Genomic DNA, 15427 nt, shown 5'->3' on the forward strand with positions numbered 1-15427 from the left:
CTTTTTATATGGAAATGCTTCTGATTTTGAAGTCCAATTTAACATTTGTTTTGACAGCTAGTGCTTTCTTGTGACCTCTTTGAAAACCCTTTTTCCTAGCATTTCCTCTAGAAGCATTAGAGTTTTGGTTTCTGTATTTAGTTCCATGATGGATCTCAAGATAATTTTTGTGTGTAATGTGAGGTAGGAGTTGAGATCCATTTTTTCACATTTTCATCCAATTGTTTAAGCAGCATTTGATAAAAAGACCATCCTGGCCAGGCGCAGTGGCTCACGCCTGGAATCCCAGCACTTTGGGAGGCCAAGGAGGGCAGATCACCTGAGGTCAGGAGTGCAAGACCAGCCTGGCCAACATGGCAAAACCCTGTCTCTACTAAAAATACAAAAATTAGCTGGACATGGTGGGGGGCGCCTGTAATCCCAGCTACTCAGGGGACTGAGGCAGGAGAATCGCTTTAACCCGGGAGGTAGAGGTTGCAGGGAGCCGAGATTGCAGCACTGCATTCCAGCCTGGGTGACAGAGTGAGACTCTGTCTCGATAAAAATAAATAAATAAATAAATAAATAAACAAACAAACAAACCATGCTTATCCCACTGAAATAACTGGTGTTTTTAGTGAGAATCAGCCGACACTATGGCGAGTTTGTTCCCGTGTCCCGCTCCGCAGGTCTGTATGCTGCTTCCTAATGCAAACACAGCATCACTGTGACATTATGGGAGGTTTTGAAGTTAAGTATTGTGAGACTCCAACTTCATTCCTCTTTTTAAAGATTGTTTTGTTTGTTTCCAATTCCTTTACTTCTCCAGCTAAATTTTAGAACCAACTTGATCATCTCAAATACCAAAAAACCTGTTGCTATTGCAATAGATAACCGAGGCAGGGGAAAGACCCTGGAGAGAGCCCCTGTGCCATGTGGGCAATTGGAGAAGGCTGAAGGCTGAAGCTGGAGTTCTAAGACTGGGAAATGCTTCCTCACTCCAGCCCCCACCTTCATCACCAGCCTACGAAGCCCGTAGGCACAAAGGTAACTGCACCCACTAAGACTTTGTCTTTCCTCTTTTCTTTTCTTTCTTTTTTTTTTTTTTTTTTCTGAGATGGGAGTCTCGCTCTGTCACCCAGGCTGGAGTGCAGTGGCACGATCTCGGCTCACTGGAAGCTCCGCCTCCCGGGTTCATGCCATTCTCCTGCCTCAGCCTCTCTGAGTAGCTGGGACTACAGGCACCAGCCACCATGCCTAGCTAATTTTTTTTTTTTTGTATTTTTAGTAGAGACGGGGTTTCACTGTGGTCTCGATCTCCTGACCTCGTGATCAGCCCATCTCGGCCTCCGAAAGTGCTGGGATTACAAGCGTGAGCCACTGCGCCCGGCCTGTCTTTCCTCTTTTCTAAAATGCCTGCTGAGGTCTGTGAGTTGGTTCCTCTGTTTAGTTGTTTTCTTTGCTTGCTAATTGGTGTGAGCTCTTTGTGTTTTCAAATGCTGAGCCGTGGTCAGCTTTTATGTTGCAAGATCCTCCTTGGTTCATCTTTTCATTCTCGCAAGGGCTTCCCTTGTTAAATGAGAATCCTTGAGTGTTTAATTTTAACTTATCAATTCATCCATCTCTTCCTTTATAATTAGAGTATTTGGGGCCTTATTTAGGAAATACTTCTCTGAGATCATGATATATTTTTCTGTAAAAGTTGAAAACTTTTGTCATCTGTTTTAAAATCTTTAATCAGGTATATGTGATGGTTAATTTTATGTGTCAATTTGGCTGGATCACAGGGTGCCCGGATATTCGTCTGAATGTTATCTCTTGGTGGTTGGTGAGGGCGGTTTCTGGAAGAGACGAGCATTGGGATCAGTGGACTCAGGAAAGCAGACGCCCTCCCCAGTGTGGGTGGCTTCCTCTGATCCACTGAGGGCCAGAATAGATCAAAAGGTGGGGGAAGTCCCTTTCTGCCTGACGGCTCCAGCTGGGACATTGGTCTCCTGCCCTCGGACTTACACTCACACCGTCAGCTCCCTGGTTCTCGGGCCTTTGGACTTGAACTGAATGACCCCGCCGGCTTTCCTAGGTCTTCAGCTCTCAGACAGCAGATCATGGAGCTGCTCAGCCTCCAGAATCGCACGGGCCAATTCTTCATAATCATTTATGTATCTATGTATCTCTCTCTGTGTGTACGTATGTATGTATGTATGTATGTATGTATGTATCTATCTATCTATGTAGCTATCTATCTATGTATCTATGTGTCTATGCATGTGTCTATCATCTATGTATCTATATATGTATCTATCCATCTATGTATCTATTTATCTATCTTTGTATCTATCTATGTATCCATGTATCTATCTGCATATCTATGTATGCATGTATCAATCTATCTATCTATGTAGCTATCTAACTATGTATCTATCTATGTAGCTATCTAACTATGTATCTATCTATGTAGCTATCTACCTATCATTTACCTATTTATCTATGTATGTATCTACCTATGTATGTATCTATGTGTCTATGTATCTATCTATCATCTATGTATCTATATATATATATCCATCTATGTATCTATGTCTATTATCTATCTTTGTATCTATCTATTCATCTATGTATCTATGCATCTATCTATTATCTATGTATGTATGCATCTATCTATCTGTCTAATCTACCTACGTACCTATCTCCCACTGGTTCTGTGTCTCTGGAGAACCCTGACTAATGCAGTATAGATTTTTGTATATTCATGTGGAAACTGCCTTTCTCGGCACTTTTTCTTTTCCAGTCCCTCAGTTAACCAGTGTCAGTCAGGATGGCCTGGGTTGTGCTGCAGCAACAAACCACACCAAGATCTCAGTAGCTAAGTCAGCCCACACCTCCCACCACCACAAGACACCTGGGGCTCTGCCTCTTAGTCCATAACCCAGGCAGCCAGTTGCTGTGGCAGAGGAAAAGAAAAATATACTATTCATGATAGAATTCAGCAGTATATTAAGAATTTTGGCTGTGCATGGTGGCTCACACCTGTAATCCCAACACTGTGAGAGGCCAAAGCAGGAGGATCACTTGAGTCCAGGAATTTGAGACCAGTCTAGGCAACTTAGGGAGACCCCATCTCTCCAAAAAAAAAAAAAAAAAAAAATAGTCGTGCTGATGTGCACCTGTGGTCCCAGCTACTTGGGAGGCTGAGGTGGGAAGATCACTTGGGCCTGGGACATCAAAGGGACAGTGAGCTATGATTGCATCACTGCACTCCAGCCTGGGCAACAAAGTGAGAACCTGCCTAAAAATAATAGTAAATAAATAATAAATAAAATAATTTTGCACCCCAACCAAAATATTTACAAACCACATATCTGAAAAAGGACTGGAATATACAAATCTAGACTATGTAAAGAACTCTCAAAACACATCAGCAAATCATACACAACAAACAAAAACAATCTGATCCAAAAATGGGCAAAAGACTTGAAGAGACAATTCTCTGAAGAGGACGTATAGGTGGCAAATAAGGATGTGAGAGGAAGTTTGACATCCTTAGACTTTAAGAAAGACAAACTAACCAGTAATGCGATATCATGATGCCCCTGTGAGAACGGCTTAACAAAAAATAGCAGCAACACCAAATGCTGGCAAAAGGCAGAGAAGCTGTGCCGCTTGTATGTTGATGGTGGGAATGCAAAATGGTACAGCCACTCTGGAAGACAGGTTGGCAGCTTATGAAAAAAACTAATCACACAACCACCATTCAACACAGCAATCTCACTCCTGGGCATTTATCCCAGAGACATGTGCACACAGAAAACCTGTCCACAAATGTTAATAGGAGGTTTATTCATGATCACCAAATGCTGGAGACACCCATGTGTCCCTTGATGGGTGAAGGGGAAACACACTGGTCCACCCGTGCCAGGGGACATGTCCCAGCCATGAAATGGCAGAGATGACAGATGCTCGATGACCCGGATGAATCTCCAGAGAATCGTGCTGGGTAGGAAAAGCCAGTCTCAAAAGGTTACACACTGTGTGTTTCCATTCATGGAACATTCTCGAAATGACAAAATTACACAAATGGAGAACAGGAGGGAAATGGGAGGGCTGCATCAGGGCAACGCACGGGGTCCTTGCAAGAGAAATGATCTGTATTGTGACCGTGCCAAGGTCAATATCACTGTGTTGTTATGTTACATGCATTCCAGATGCTATCAGAGGGGACATGGGAAAAGGTACATGAGATCCCCTTTGTGTCTTCTTATGAGTAAATTCTTATGAGTAACTTCTTACGAGTAACTTCTTATGAGTAACTGCAGGTGAATCTACAATCACCCAAATATAAAAAGTTAAATTGAAAAAAGAGTGCATACCTCACAGATACTCAGGGAGTCATGTTTATGAAGTGTGTGGGAGAGTAGCTGGAATGTGGAAGGTGCTGTCAATATCAGGTGGCGGCAGTGAAGGTGGTCAATGGATAAATCACCAATTAGGCAACTAGTGAATCAGATTCCAAACACATTTCCAAGGTAGAACCTTGGAGATTTGCTGTTGGATTCGATGTGGAGGGTGGAAGAGGCGTGGAGAGGATGCCCAGGCTTCTATCCTGAGCCCTGGGAAGGATGGAGCTGCTGTGAACCATAATGGGGAAGGCTGGGAAGGCACTGGTTCCAGGGGCAAGAGGAGGAGTTCAGTCCAGGATGTGCTTAGTTTGAAAGGCCAGATGTCAATGAGAAGCAGGCACCTGGGCCTGTGAGTGTGGAAGCTAGAGGGGAAGGTGTTGTGAAAGACATGGAGGAGGTCGCAGGTGAGAAAGAGACCCCCCGGCTGAACCTGGCATTGCCCAGTGCTCAGGGCCTGGAGGAGGAGAATTAAGCAATGAAGACTGAAGTGGAGTGGCTGGTGGCACAGAAAGGAAGCCAGGGCTCTGCACTGGGCTGGATCTGTCCCTACATAGGTAGATAGATAGATAGATACATAGATACATACATGGATACATACACGGATACATAGATACATAGATACATAGTTAGCCAGCTAGATACATACATACATATATACATACATAGATGGATACATAAATACATAGATACATACATATATACATAGATGGATACATAGATACATAGATACATACATACATAGATGATACATAGATATATAGATAGATAGGTACATACATACATACATGGATACAGAGATACATAGATGATTGATAGATACATAGATACATAGATAGATACATAGATAGATACGTAGATAGATACATAGATACATAGATACATAGATAGATACATAGATGATTATGAAGAATTGGACCCTGCAATTATGGAAGCTGAGCAGCTCCACAATCTGCTGTCTGTAAGCTGAAGGTGTCGCCTGCTTGTTTCCAGACTGAGTCTGGTTCCCTGATCACTCTGACCAGAGATTCATGCTAAGATGGTCCCTCGGTGACCACTCCACACACAGCCAGCTTCTCTAGGCTCCATACAGGGTCTTTCTTCACTCATTAGCCAAGATTCCTTGGGTGGGGGGGGACCATCAGGTCTTGAAAATATTCACTAGCTGCAGTGGTGCATGCCTGTAGTACCAGCTACTCGAGGGACTGAGGCAGGAGGATCCCTTTTGCCCAAGAGTTCGAGACCAGCCTGGACAACACAGTGAGACTGTATCTCTATTAAAAACAAGAAGACGAAGGTAAAAAAGAAAATAATCACAAACAAGTAAAAAAGCTGACAATGTCATTTATTTATTTATTTATTTGAGACAGGGTCTCACTCTGTCACCCAGGCTGGAGTGTAGCAGTGTAATTATAACTCACTGCAGCCTCAACCTCCCAGGCTCAAGAGATCCTTCCACCTCAGCCTCCCCATTAGCTGGGACTGCAGGTGTGCACCACCATGCCCAGCTAATTCTTTCATTTTTCTGCAGAGACAGGGTCTCACTCAGGCTGGTCTTGATCTCCTGAGCTCAAGTGTTCCTTCTTCCTTAACCTCCCAAAGTACTGGGATTACAGGAGTGAGCCAAGCTCAAGCTGACCGCTTCTTTTTTTTTTGAGATGGAGTCTCACTCTGTCACCCAGGCTGGAGTGCAGTGTCACGATCTCGGCTCACTGCAAGCTCCACCTCCTGGGTTCACGCCATTCTCCTGCCTCAGCCTCCCGAGTAGCTGGGACTACAGGCACCCACCACCACACCCGGCTAATTTTTTCTTTTTTGTATTTTTAGCATAGATGGGGCCAAGCTGACCACTACTAAAAGTGTCCTCCACTCAAGCAGCTCATTTACTTAACAATATCACTTATTCCCACACACCCTCTCCCAAATCTCTTCCCTGTCTTTGCAGAACCAGCTCTCTTAAGTACATTTTCCACAGTCGTATTTACAGTGCAAATTTTAAGAAAATTGCAACGCTTGCAAAAAAAAGAAATGTAGGATTCTGTGATGTCGGTGAAAGTGACATTGGAGAACCTCTGCTGGGGGCCAGGCAAGGCCACCGCAGTGACATTGGAGAACCTCTGCTGGGGGCCAGGCAAGGCCACCGCAGTGACATTGGAGAACCTCTGCTGGGGGCCAGGCAAGGCCACCGCAGTGACATTGGAGAACCTCTGCTGGGGGCCAGGCAAGGCCACCGCAGTGACATTGGAGAACCTCTGCTGGGGGCCAGGCAAGGCCACCGCAGTGACATTGGAGAACCTCTGCTGGGGGCCAGGCAAGGCCACCGCAGTGACATTGGAGAACCTCTGCTGGGGGCCAGGCAAGGCCACCGCAGTGAAGATCAGGCAGTTCACCCTGAAAGAGAAGCTGGCCAAGGAGACAAGATAGGGGCTTCCCAAGGGGTGAGTTGACCTCGAAGAGAGGCGTTAGTGAAGGATGAGAAGGAGCTCAGTTGCTTTTGCAACGTGACTCCCTTCAGCGTCATTCTGTAACGGGCAACTGTGAAATGAAGGATGTTGCAGCAGGCAATCCTATGATTTTATCAAAAAATTATGCATAAAATATCCAAGACGTGATTTTTTTCTTTGTTGATTTCATGGAGAGTTACAGCTATGTCCTAAATCTTGCTAACAATCATGTGTCATCTGTTCATTATTAAGGAAGGGTTTGGTTTTCTTTCGCTTTCTGTTCTAACCCCCACACCCCAAGCACGGACAGCATTGGTTCTGTTGGGCCTGTTTTCAGTGGATGGCCGGCAGCAGGCTTTTCTCTGGTACCCATTACTGTGGTAGTGAGGCCGTCTTTGATCTGCAGGTCACTGGTCCTGCCTGGGCCAAACACCTCCCCCTCTTCCCTGCAGAAACCTCTTCATCACACAGCAAGACATGAATTTACCCACGGGAGCCACAGGCCAAGCAAAGAGAATGCCAAGTGAGCCATGCGGGGAGAAGTTTCCAGCGTCTTCTTCTGGACCCACTGACCCCACAGCAGCCCCTCCCGCCCCACTGGCCAGGCTGGAAGCAGCTACCAACTCCCTACCTGCGGTGTGGTCCGCCCTCATGGAACCTCATCAAAGTGTACCCTTAAAAAGGGTTCCTTTCAGCCGGGCGCGGTGGCTCACGCCTGTAATCCCAGGACTTTGGGAGGCTGAGGCAGGCGGATCATGAGGTCAGGAGATCGAGACCATCCTGGCTAACACGGTGAAACCCTGTCTCTACTAAAAATACAAAAAAAAAAAAAAAAAAAAAATTAGCCAGGCATGGTGGTGGGCGCCTGTAGTCCCAGCTACTCGGGAGGCTGAGGTAGGAGAATGGTGTGAACCCGGGAGGCAGAGCTTGCAGTGAGCCAAGATCGCGCCACTGCACTCCAGCTTGGGCAACAGAGTGAGACTCCGTCTCAAAAAAAAAAAAAAAAAAAAGGATTCCTTTCATTTGAGCTTTAATTGTCCTTTGCTACTCAAAGGCCTTCTAAATCTTATCATTTACCAGGCAGAAATGAGAACTCTGTAGCTCCCCAGGTTTCTCCATGCCTTCTAGAACTTTCCTCCTGGCTGGCAAATCAGCCGGTTCTTTCGAGCTCACCCTGTTCTTGTAATGCTTTGATAAATGCAGCCACAACGACCCACGCGGGAGTGGCATTGCGTTTTCTGAACTCTTCCCTCAGGGATACACGATCTGGGACAGTCTTACCAAATACATAATAACTACCTTTCTCGCCTCCGATAACTTTCCTTTGCACCCACCCCCTGACCAATAAACCAGGGCCACAATGCTATGTTTTTGTTCTGGTAGGTTTCTGGGTCAACCAGGATAGACCAATTACGCTGCCAACACAAGCCACCCCCACGTTTCAGTGACTTCACATGACACAGGCTTACTTCCTGTTCCCATCGCAGGCCACTGCACGTCAGCTGGTGACTCTGCTCTGTGCTTCGTCACTCTGGGACTCAGTCGGAAGCAGCAGCCACTGCTTGGAACGTTAGTGCTCATGGTGGCAGAAGAAACAGAGAATGCAGAAAACTGCAGCAGGTGCTTCAAACTTCTTCCCACTAACTCAAGCAAATCACATGGCCACACCTGACTCAGAGAGGGCTCGTGGAAGGGCCACCCTACCACCTGCCATCCAACCTGTTCCCAGGAGGAGAGGAGAACCAGGATGCCTATAAATACCCTAATTACCACCCCATTCTGGGCTCTGCGTGGCAACGCTGCCAGTCCTATAGATAGGTTTTTGGCTAAATGAGCTTAAGCTTTTTTCTTATTTTTACTCTAACATATGCATTTAAGGCTATAAATTTTTCTCTAAGGAGTGATTTGGCTGCATGCAGTAAATTTGATAGCCACATTATTTCATCAGGGGTTACAAAATGGTGAGTTTCTAATTCTACAATTTCTTCTTTATTTATAAACTGGAATACTTCCTCTAATTTTTTGGTTACCATCAGATAGAGTTTGTCTATCAGAGATAGAATAAGTGCCTGATTATTTTCCTTTATTTAGTCATCTTTGAAATAATGACTTGATTCCTAGAATCCTCTAAAGGTAACTAAGTTTTACAGTTTGCATAGTATCTCTATTATTATTTGTGTATGTATGTGTGTGTGTATGATTACTCACTCCTAGTTTAAACTTATTTGATGTGTATCAGTCCAGTTAAGAAATTGGTGTTCAGATTGTTCCAAGTCTGTCTATACAGAGTTTCTCCAGGTTTGACTCTTACTTTTTTTTTTTTTTTGAGACGGAGTTTTGCTCTTGTTGCTCAGGCTGGAGTGCAATGGCGCCACCTCAGCTCACTGCAATCTCTGCCTCCCAGATTCAAAGGATTCTCCTGCCTCAGCCTCCCAAGCCCAAGTAGCTGAGATTACAGGCATGCATCACCACATCCGGCTAATTTTTTGCATTTAGTAGAGTCAGGTTTTCACCATGTTGGTCAGGCTAGTCTTGAACTCCTGACCTCAAGTGATCCACTTGCCTCAGCCTCCCAAAGTGCTGGGATTACAGGTGTGAGCCACCTTGCCCAGCCGACTCTTTAGTTCTTTTGACGTGACTGCATTAGTCTTAGTTATCATCTCTGCTTTCTGGGATAACAAGATGTTCTAGATTTATCTTGTTCACTTCTAGCCCATTTCACCAGAGAAGCCAGATTCTATGTGGATCCAATAAATAGCATTTGAAGACAACAGCCTTGGTGCTAGGAGTGTTCACTGCTACAGGATGCCTCATTGTTTCTAAGTCTTTCAGTGGAGGAGGAAACTATTTTAATTTGGATAAAATACATCATAATTTCATATCGATATGTCTAATTCAAATTCAGGATGACAAGGTTTTTACTTAACCTCATCTGTCCCACACCAAAAATTCTAGTTCTGATACCACCCTAATTATGCATTTGCTTTTTCCATACAGCATTCACAGCGGAAAAACAACCACACTATCACCGCCACCACCACGACTACTAAAAACAGCTTAGGAATTTTATTTTTGTGTTCTTTCTGTGGACATATCCTACCAATAAATTGCTGTATTTCCAAATAACTTGAAATAATTCAACTCTATTAGTACTGTCTCTCTTTTTTTTTTTTTTTTTTTTTTGACAGAGTCTTGCTCTGTCGCCCAGGCTGGAGTGCAGTGGCGCAATCTCAACTCACTGCAACCTCCACCTCCCAGGTTCAAGCCATTCTCCTGCCTCAGCCTCCCAAGTAGCCGAGATTACAAGCACGTGCCACCACACTTGGCTAATTTTTATATTTTTAGTAGAGACAGGGTTTCACCCTGTTGACCAGGCAGGTCTCGAACTCCTAATCTCAAATGATCCGCCTGCCTTGGCCTCTCAAAGTGCTGGGATTATAGGCATGAGCCACTGCACCCGGCCAATATTACCTTTTAAGAATCTTGAAAGGGCTGGATGCTGTGGCTCACACCTGTATTCCCAGCACTTTGAGAGGCCAAGGCAGGCAGATCACCTGAGGTCGGGAGTTCGAGATCAACCTGACCAACATGGAGAAACCCTGTCTCTACTAAAAATACAAGATGAGCCAGGCATGGTGGCATATGCCTGTGATCCCAGCTACCCGGGAGGCTGAGGCAGGAGAATTGCTTGAACCCGGGAGGCGGAGGTTGCGGTGAGCGGAGATCGTGCCATTGCACTTCAGAGTGGGCAACAAGAGTGAAACTCTGTCTCAAAAAAAAAAAAAAAGGAATTTTGAAAGAACGTTGTTGGGGTTGGGGGATAACAAGAGAGACTTCAGAGTGGTGTCCCCCAAGGCCCTGAGTTTGGAAACAGCCATTGTGTTTTCTCTTTCTGACAATTTCCTATGAAGATTGGAACAAACAAGGGAAACACTGTAAGTGGAGATGTACGAGTTGAACATGCTTCCTTCAACCAGTGGACATGCGAGAGTTTCTTGGAGCAAGAGGCTGGGTGCACAACAGTCGTCGAACGCAGCATAATAATGGCTGTGTTTTCATTCTCAGTGTCTCTGGCCATACTGATTAAGACTTAGGGATTTCCCCCTGATGGAAGCTGGGAAAAAGGAATCGCAGTGAGAATAGTTTAGAAATATGTTTATTTACAGAGGTAACAGGCTGTCTAACAGCAAGGACAATCAGAGTAAGTTGGTTACAAAAACTTCCCAAAGGAAGATGGCAGAGGCCTGGACCAGGGAAAGGAGGCAAGTCTGAACTCGGGAGTTTCCTTTTTTTTTTTTTGAGACAGAGTCTTGCTCTATCACCTAGGCTGGAGTGCAGTGGTGCAAGGCTCACTGCAACCTCCACCTCCTGGGTTCAAGCGATTCTCCTGCCTCAGTCTCCTGAGTAACTGGGATTATAGGCCCACACCACAACACCTGGCTAATTTTGTATTTTTAGCAGAGTAGGGGTTTCACAATGTTGGCTACATTGGTCTCGAACTCTTGACCTCAGGTGATCCGCCCCCCTTGGCCTCCCAAAGTGCTGGGATTACAAGTGTGAGCCACCGCACCCGCCCCCCACCCGACCCCCTGTAGTTTTCAGCAGAATCTTCTGCTCCTGTCACCCTAGCCTGAGGAACAGTCCTGTCTCCATCAGATCAATAGCTGGAAAGACCTAGGAAGAGAGGGGTTCTGAGAAAAGAGGGGTCAGCCAGGAAGGAGACGAGAGGCAGGGGAGACAGCCAGCCCCATCCTAGCACCTTCCACCAACATCACCAGCAGACCCACGCAGTCCGAAATACAACAAGAATAAGAAAACTATAGCCATAGCCATAGTAATGACGCCGAACAACAGAGAAATCAGCAAGATATGTGTTTCAGTTTGTCGGCATGGTATTTTTATCAGTTTGCAACTTTCTGTTTAAGATAAAGCAGTGTGATCCTGGTTAACACGGTGAAACCCCGTCTCTACTAATAATAATAAAAAAAAAATTAGCTGGGAGCGGTGGCGGGTGCCTGTAGTCCCAGCTACTTAGGAGGCTGAGGCAGGAGAATGGAGTGAACCCGGGAAATGGAGCTTGCAGTGAGCAGAGATCGCGCCACTGCACTCCAGCCTGGGCGACAGTGCGAGACTCTGTCTCAAAAAAAAAAAAAAAGAAAAAAAAGATACAGCAGAGTGTTGGACATGCAAAGCCACTCCAAGGAAACCTCTTAAACGCCCACCTTGTTGCAGGTGGGACACTCATGCCCAGCTGCTCCAGCTGGAAAAGACAGGACTGCAAGTGGGTGCAGGAGCTCAGGCCTCTGAAAAGACAAGCAAAGGCGAGTTTAGCGGGTGAGGGGTGATTCAGCTGCAATTGCAGTTGACTTGGGAAGAGAATTTGTCAGGAGAGACAATGGACATTAATTAGGGTGGACTCTCCTTAGGAAAAGGCAGCCAGATATGGCATCATTCTACAGCGGGGAATGGACCCTGAGCAATGATTTGGGGCTCAACAATGAAGGACAGGTCACAGCTTCGGAAGACAGGATTAGCAGGACTCACATGAGGCCTGAGTCCAGAGCCTCAGATCTTACACTGGCAGCACACGGGGACACAGCAGCTAGACTGGGAGCAGCAGGGCTTGAAGCAACTGGACTGGCAGCAGGATGACCCACAGCCTGAGGAACAGCAACAGGGCTTACAGTAGCTGGACTGGCAGCAGGATGACCCACAGCCTGAGGAACAGCAACAGGGCTTACAGCAGCTGGACTGGCAGCAGTAGGGCTTGCAGCAGCTGGACTGGGAGCAGGATGATCCACAGCCTGAAGAGCAGCAGCAGGGCTTATAGCAGCTGCACTGGGAGCAGCCACCAGAGCCACAGCCCCCTTTGGAGACCCCACAGGAGCCACAGCCCCCCTTGGAGCCTCCACAGGACCCACAGCCCCCCTTGGAGCCCCCACAGGAGCCACAGCTGGTGCAGGAACAGGCTGGCACACAGCAGCACACGGGTTTGCAGCAGCAGACGGGCACACAGCAGCTGGAGCCACAGCCCCCACAGCCAGAGCCACAGCCCCCAGAGCTGGAGCCGCAGACTCCAGAGCAGCCACAGCAGAGCATGGTTCTGGTGGATTGAGGGTGGAGCAGGTAGAGGAGCAGGTGAGAGGGAGGTGCAGGTGTGGAGCCACCTGAGCCTGGACCCCGTTATATCCCTGGGTAGGGTTGCTCTGAGACCTCGGTCACTCCATCATTCCCAGCACTTTCTGGGTATGTGATTATTTGTTTGCTGGACTTCGGGTTCTCATTGGCCTGATCCAACACCCACCTGCTTATGTTTCTAAATGTAGCCACTTCCTCCTTGGAACTGGACCTTGTACTGAACTGATCACCTGCCTTCTGTTTTCCTCATGTGACTGGCAGAGGATAGGTTTTCCACAAAGATCATTTTGGTTGTTTTCTTCCCATCTTTTCTTCCCACCTATGGCACTATATTTTTCTTTGAAACTGTGATCTTTGTGTAAAGAGAATTTTTAAAAAACTAAGCTTTCATCCATATAATTAAAGAGGCTAATTGAGGAACCAATGTTGTATCTTGGTTCTGTCTTAACACATCGGTGCATGGCAGTGAATCTGTCCTCCATCGGCCTCAGGTCGTGGGGTGCTCAGGACTCCTGGTTGCTGCTTACACAGCCTCACATGGTGAGTATTGTTTATGTTAAAAATGTCAGGAATTTCATGGGTGGATGGGGGATCTCATTTATCATCCTGTTGTTAATCTCTTCAATTAACTATTAGTGAGGGTGATTCTTTTACTCCAATATAAATTATATACTTTTTTATTGGCATGGCACGGTGGTTCACGCCTATAATCCCAGCACTTTGGGAGACCAAGGCGGGCAGATCACGAGGTCAGGAGATCGAGACCATCCTGGCTAATATGGTGAAAACCCATCTCTACTAAAAGTACAAAAAATTAGCCGGGCATGGTGGTGGGCGCCTGTAGTCCCAGCTACTCAGGAGGCTGAGGCAGGAGAATGGTGTGAACCTGGGAGGTGGAGCCTGCAGTGAGCCGAGATCATGCTACTGCCCTCCAGCCTGGGCGACAGAGCAAGACTCCGTCTCAAAAAAAAAAAAAAATTTATACTTTTTTGACTTCTCATTACTGCTTTAAAAGTTATTTGGATATTGAGAGAACAAATCCCTTGTGTTCAAACAGTGTACTTTGTTTTTCCACAGGCGTGTACTTGAGTTTAATTTCTGACGTTTTTAAAAGCCATTCTCACTTTGTCTTAATTGTCATTTTTGGCCTCGCCAACATTATTAGATGGTGTAAAAGTGAATGTCTTTTAGCCGGGTGCGGTGGCTCATGCCTGTAATCCCAGCACTTTGGGAGGCTGAGGCAGGCGGATCACGAGGTCAGGAGATTGAGACCATCCTTGCTAACATGGTGAAACTCCTTCTCTACTAAAAATACAAAAAAAATTAGCCAGACATGGTGGCGGACGCCTGTAGTCCCAGCTACTCGGAAGGCTGAGACAGGAGAATGGCATGAGCCCGGGAGGCGGAGCTTGCAGTGAGCCGAGATTGCGCCACTGCACTCCAGCCTGGGCAACAGAGTGAGACTCTGCCTCAAAAAAAAAAAAAAAAAGAATGTCTTTCAAGCTTGGGATAAAAGCCTTGTCTTGTCTGGAAGAGGTGAGAGAGGGGTTATAGGTTCTGTAGTTCCCATTGCTAATGAGGGCTGCGGGGGCAGGGGACTGAGAGAAACCCACAGAGAGGGATGTGCCTGCTGTGCTGAAAATGCCCTCTTCCTAGGGAACACACTGGGTCAGAGGATGCAGCCCTGTGTGGCAACAGTTCACGCCTCCCGACTGGGTGCGGTGAGGCTGGGATGGGGACATTTCATAAGACCTGGATTGTGAGCACAGAGCCCAAGCATCCTAACAAAGCCGTCCCCCATCAGCCCCGCGCGAGGCTGCACTGGACGTGAGCAGACCATCACGCACCCCAGGCGCTCGCCAGAGCTTGGCAGCTCCGCCCTCAGGTGCTGGGTAAAGGGAACCAGGAGCATCCCATTTTGTTTCAACATAGGTAGAAGATCCAGACAGGATTGGCCAAACCCAAGAGAGGTAATGTGAGATTCTGTAACAGCTATGAAAACAAACCTTAAAAAACGAAAGGAGGAGGAGAGGAAGGAGGCAAACCTTTCTAAGCGAAATTGTCATCCAGGAGACAAAAGTAGATTTCCTGCAAATGGTTGAGTTATGCAGCAAATAATAACAAATATGGCAGCAAATTACAAATATGGCATACTAACTTTAATTGGGCTCTCAGTTGAGATAGTAAAATTATAGAGTAAGTTTTATTTCGTTTATTTGTTTATTTTTTGAGACAGAGTTTTGCTCTTTCGCCCAGGCTGGAGTGCAATGATGTGATCTCAGCTCACTGCAACCTCCGCCTCCCAGGTTCAACCGATTCTCCTGCCTCAGCCTCCCAAGTAGCTGGTATTACAGGCACGTGCCACCACACCCCACTAATTTTTGCTTTTTTAGTAGAGACGGGGTTTCACCACGTTGGCCAGGCTGTTCTCAAACTCCTGACCTCAAGTGATCCGCCCACCTTGGCCTTCCT

At 46.4% G+C, this 15427-nt stretch overlaps 1 protein-coding gene across 1 annotated transcript; it reads left to right on the top strand.

Moving 5' to 3' along the window:
• Positions 1-635: 635 nt before the first annotated feature.
• Positions 636-13181, top strand: LOC129007608 (arginine/serine-rich protein PNISR-like). The gene is given in 4 exon segments (XM_063670610.1): positions 636-668; positions 12379-12465; positions 12550-13012; positions 13144-13181. Coding segments are annotated over 4 exon segments (621 nt in total).
• Positions 13182-15427: the final 2246 nt, after the last annotated feature.

Source organism: Pongo pygmaeus, chromosome 9 (assembly GCF_028885625.2).
Source record: "Pongo pygmaeus isolate AG05252 chromosome 9, NHGRI_mPonPyg2-v2.0_pri, whole genome shotgun sequence".
Classification (NCBI taxonomy): domain Eukaryota; kingdom Metazoa; phylum Chordata; class Mammalia; order Primates; family Hominidae; genus Pongo; species Pongo pygmaeus.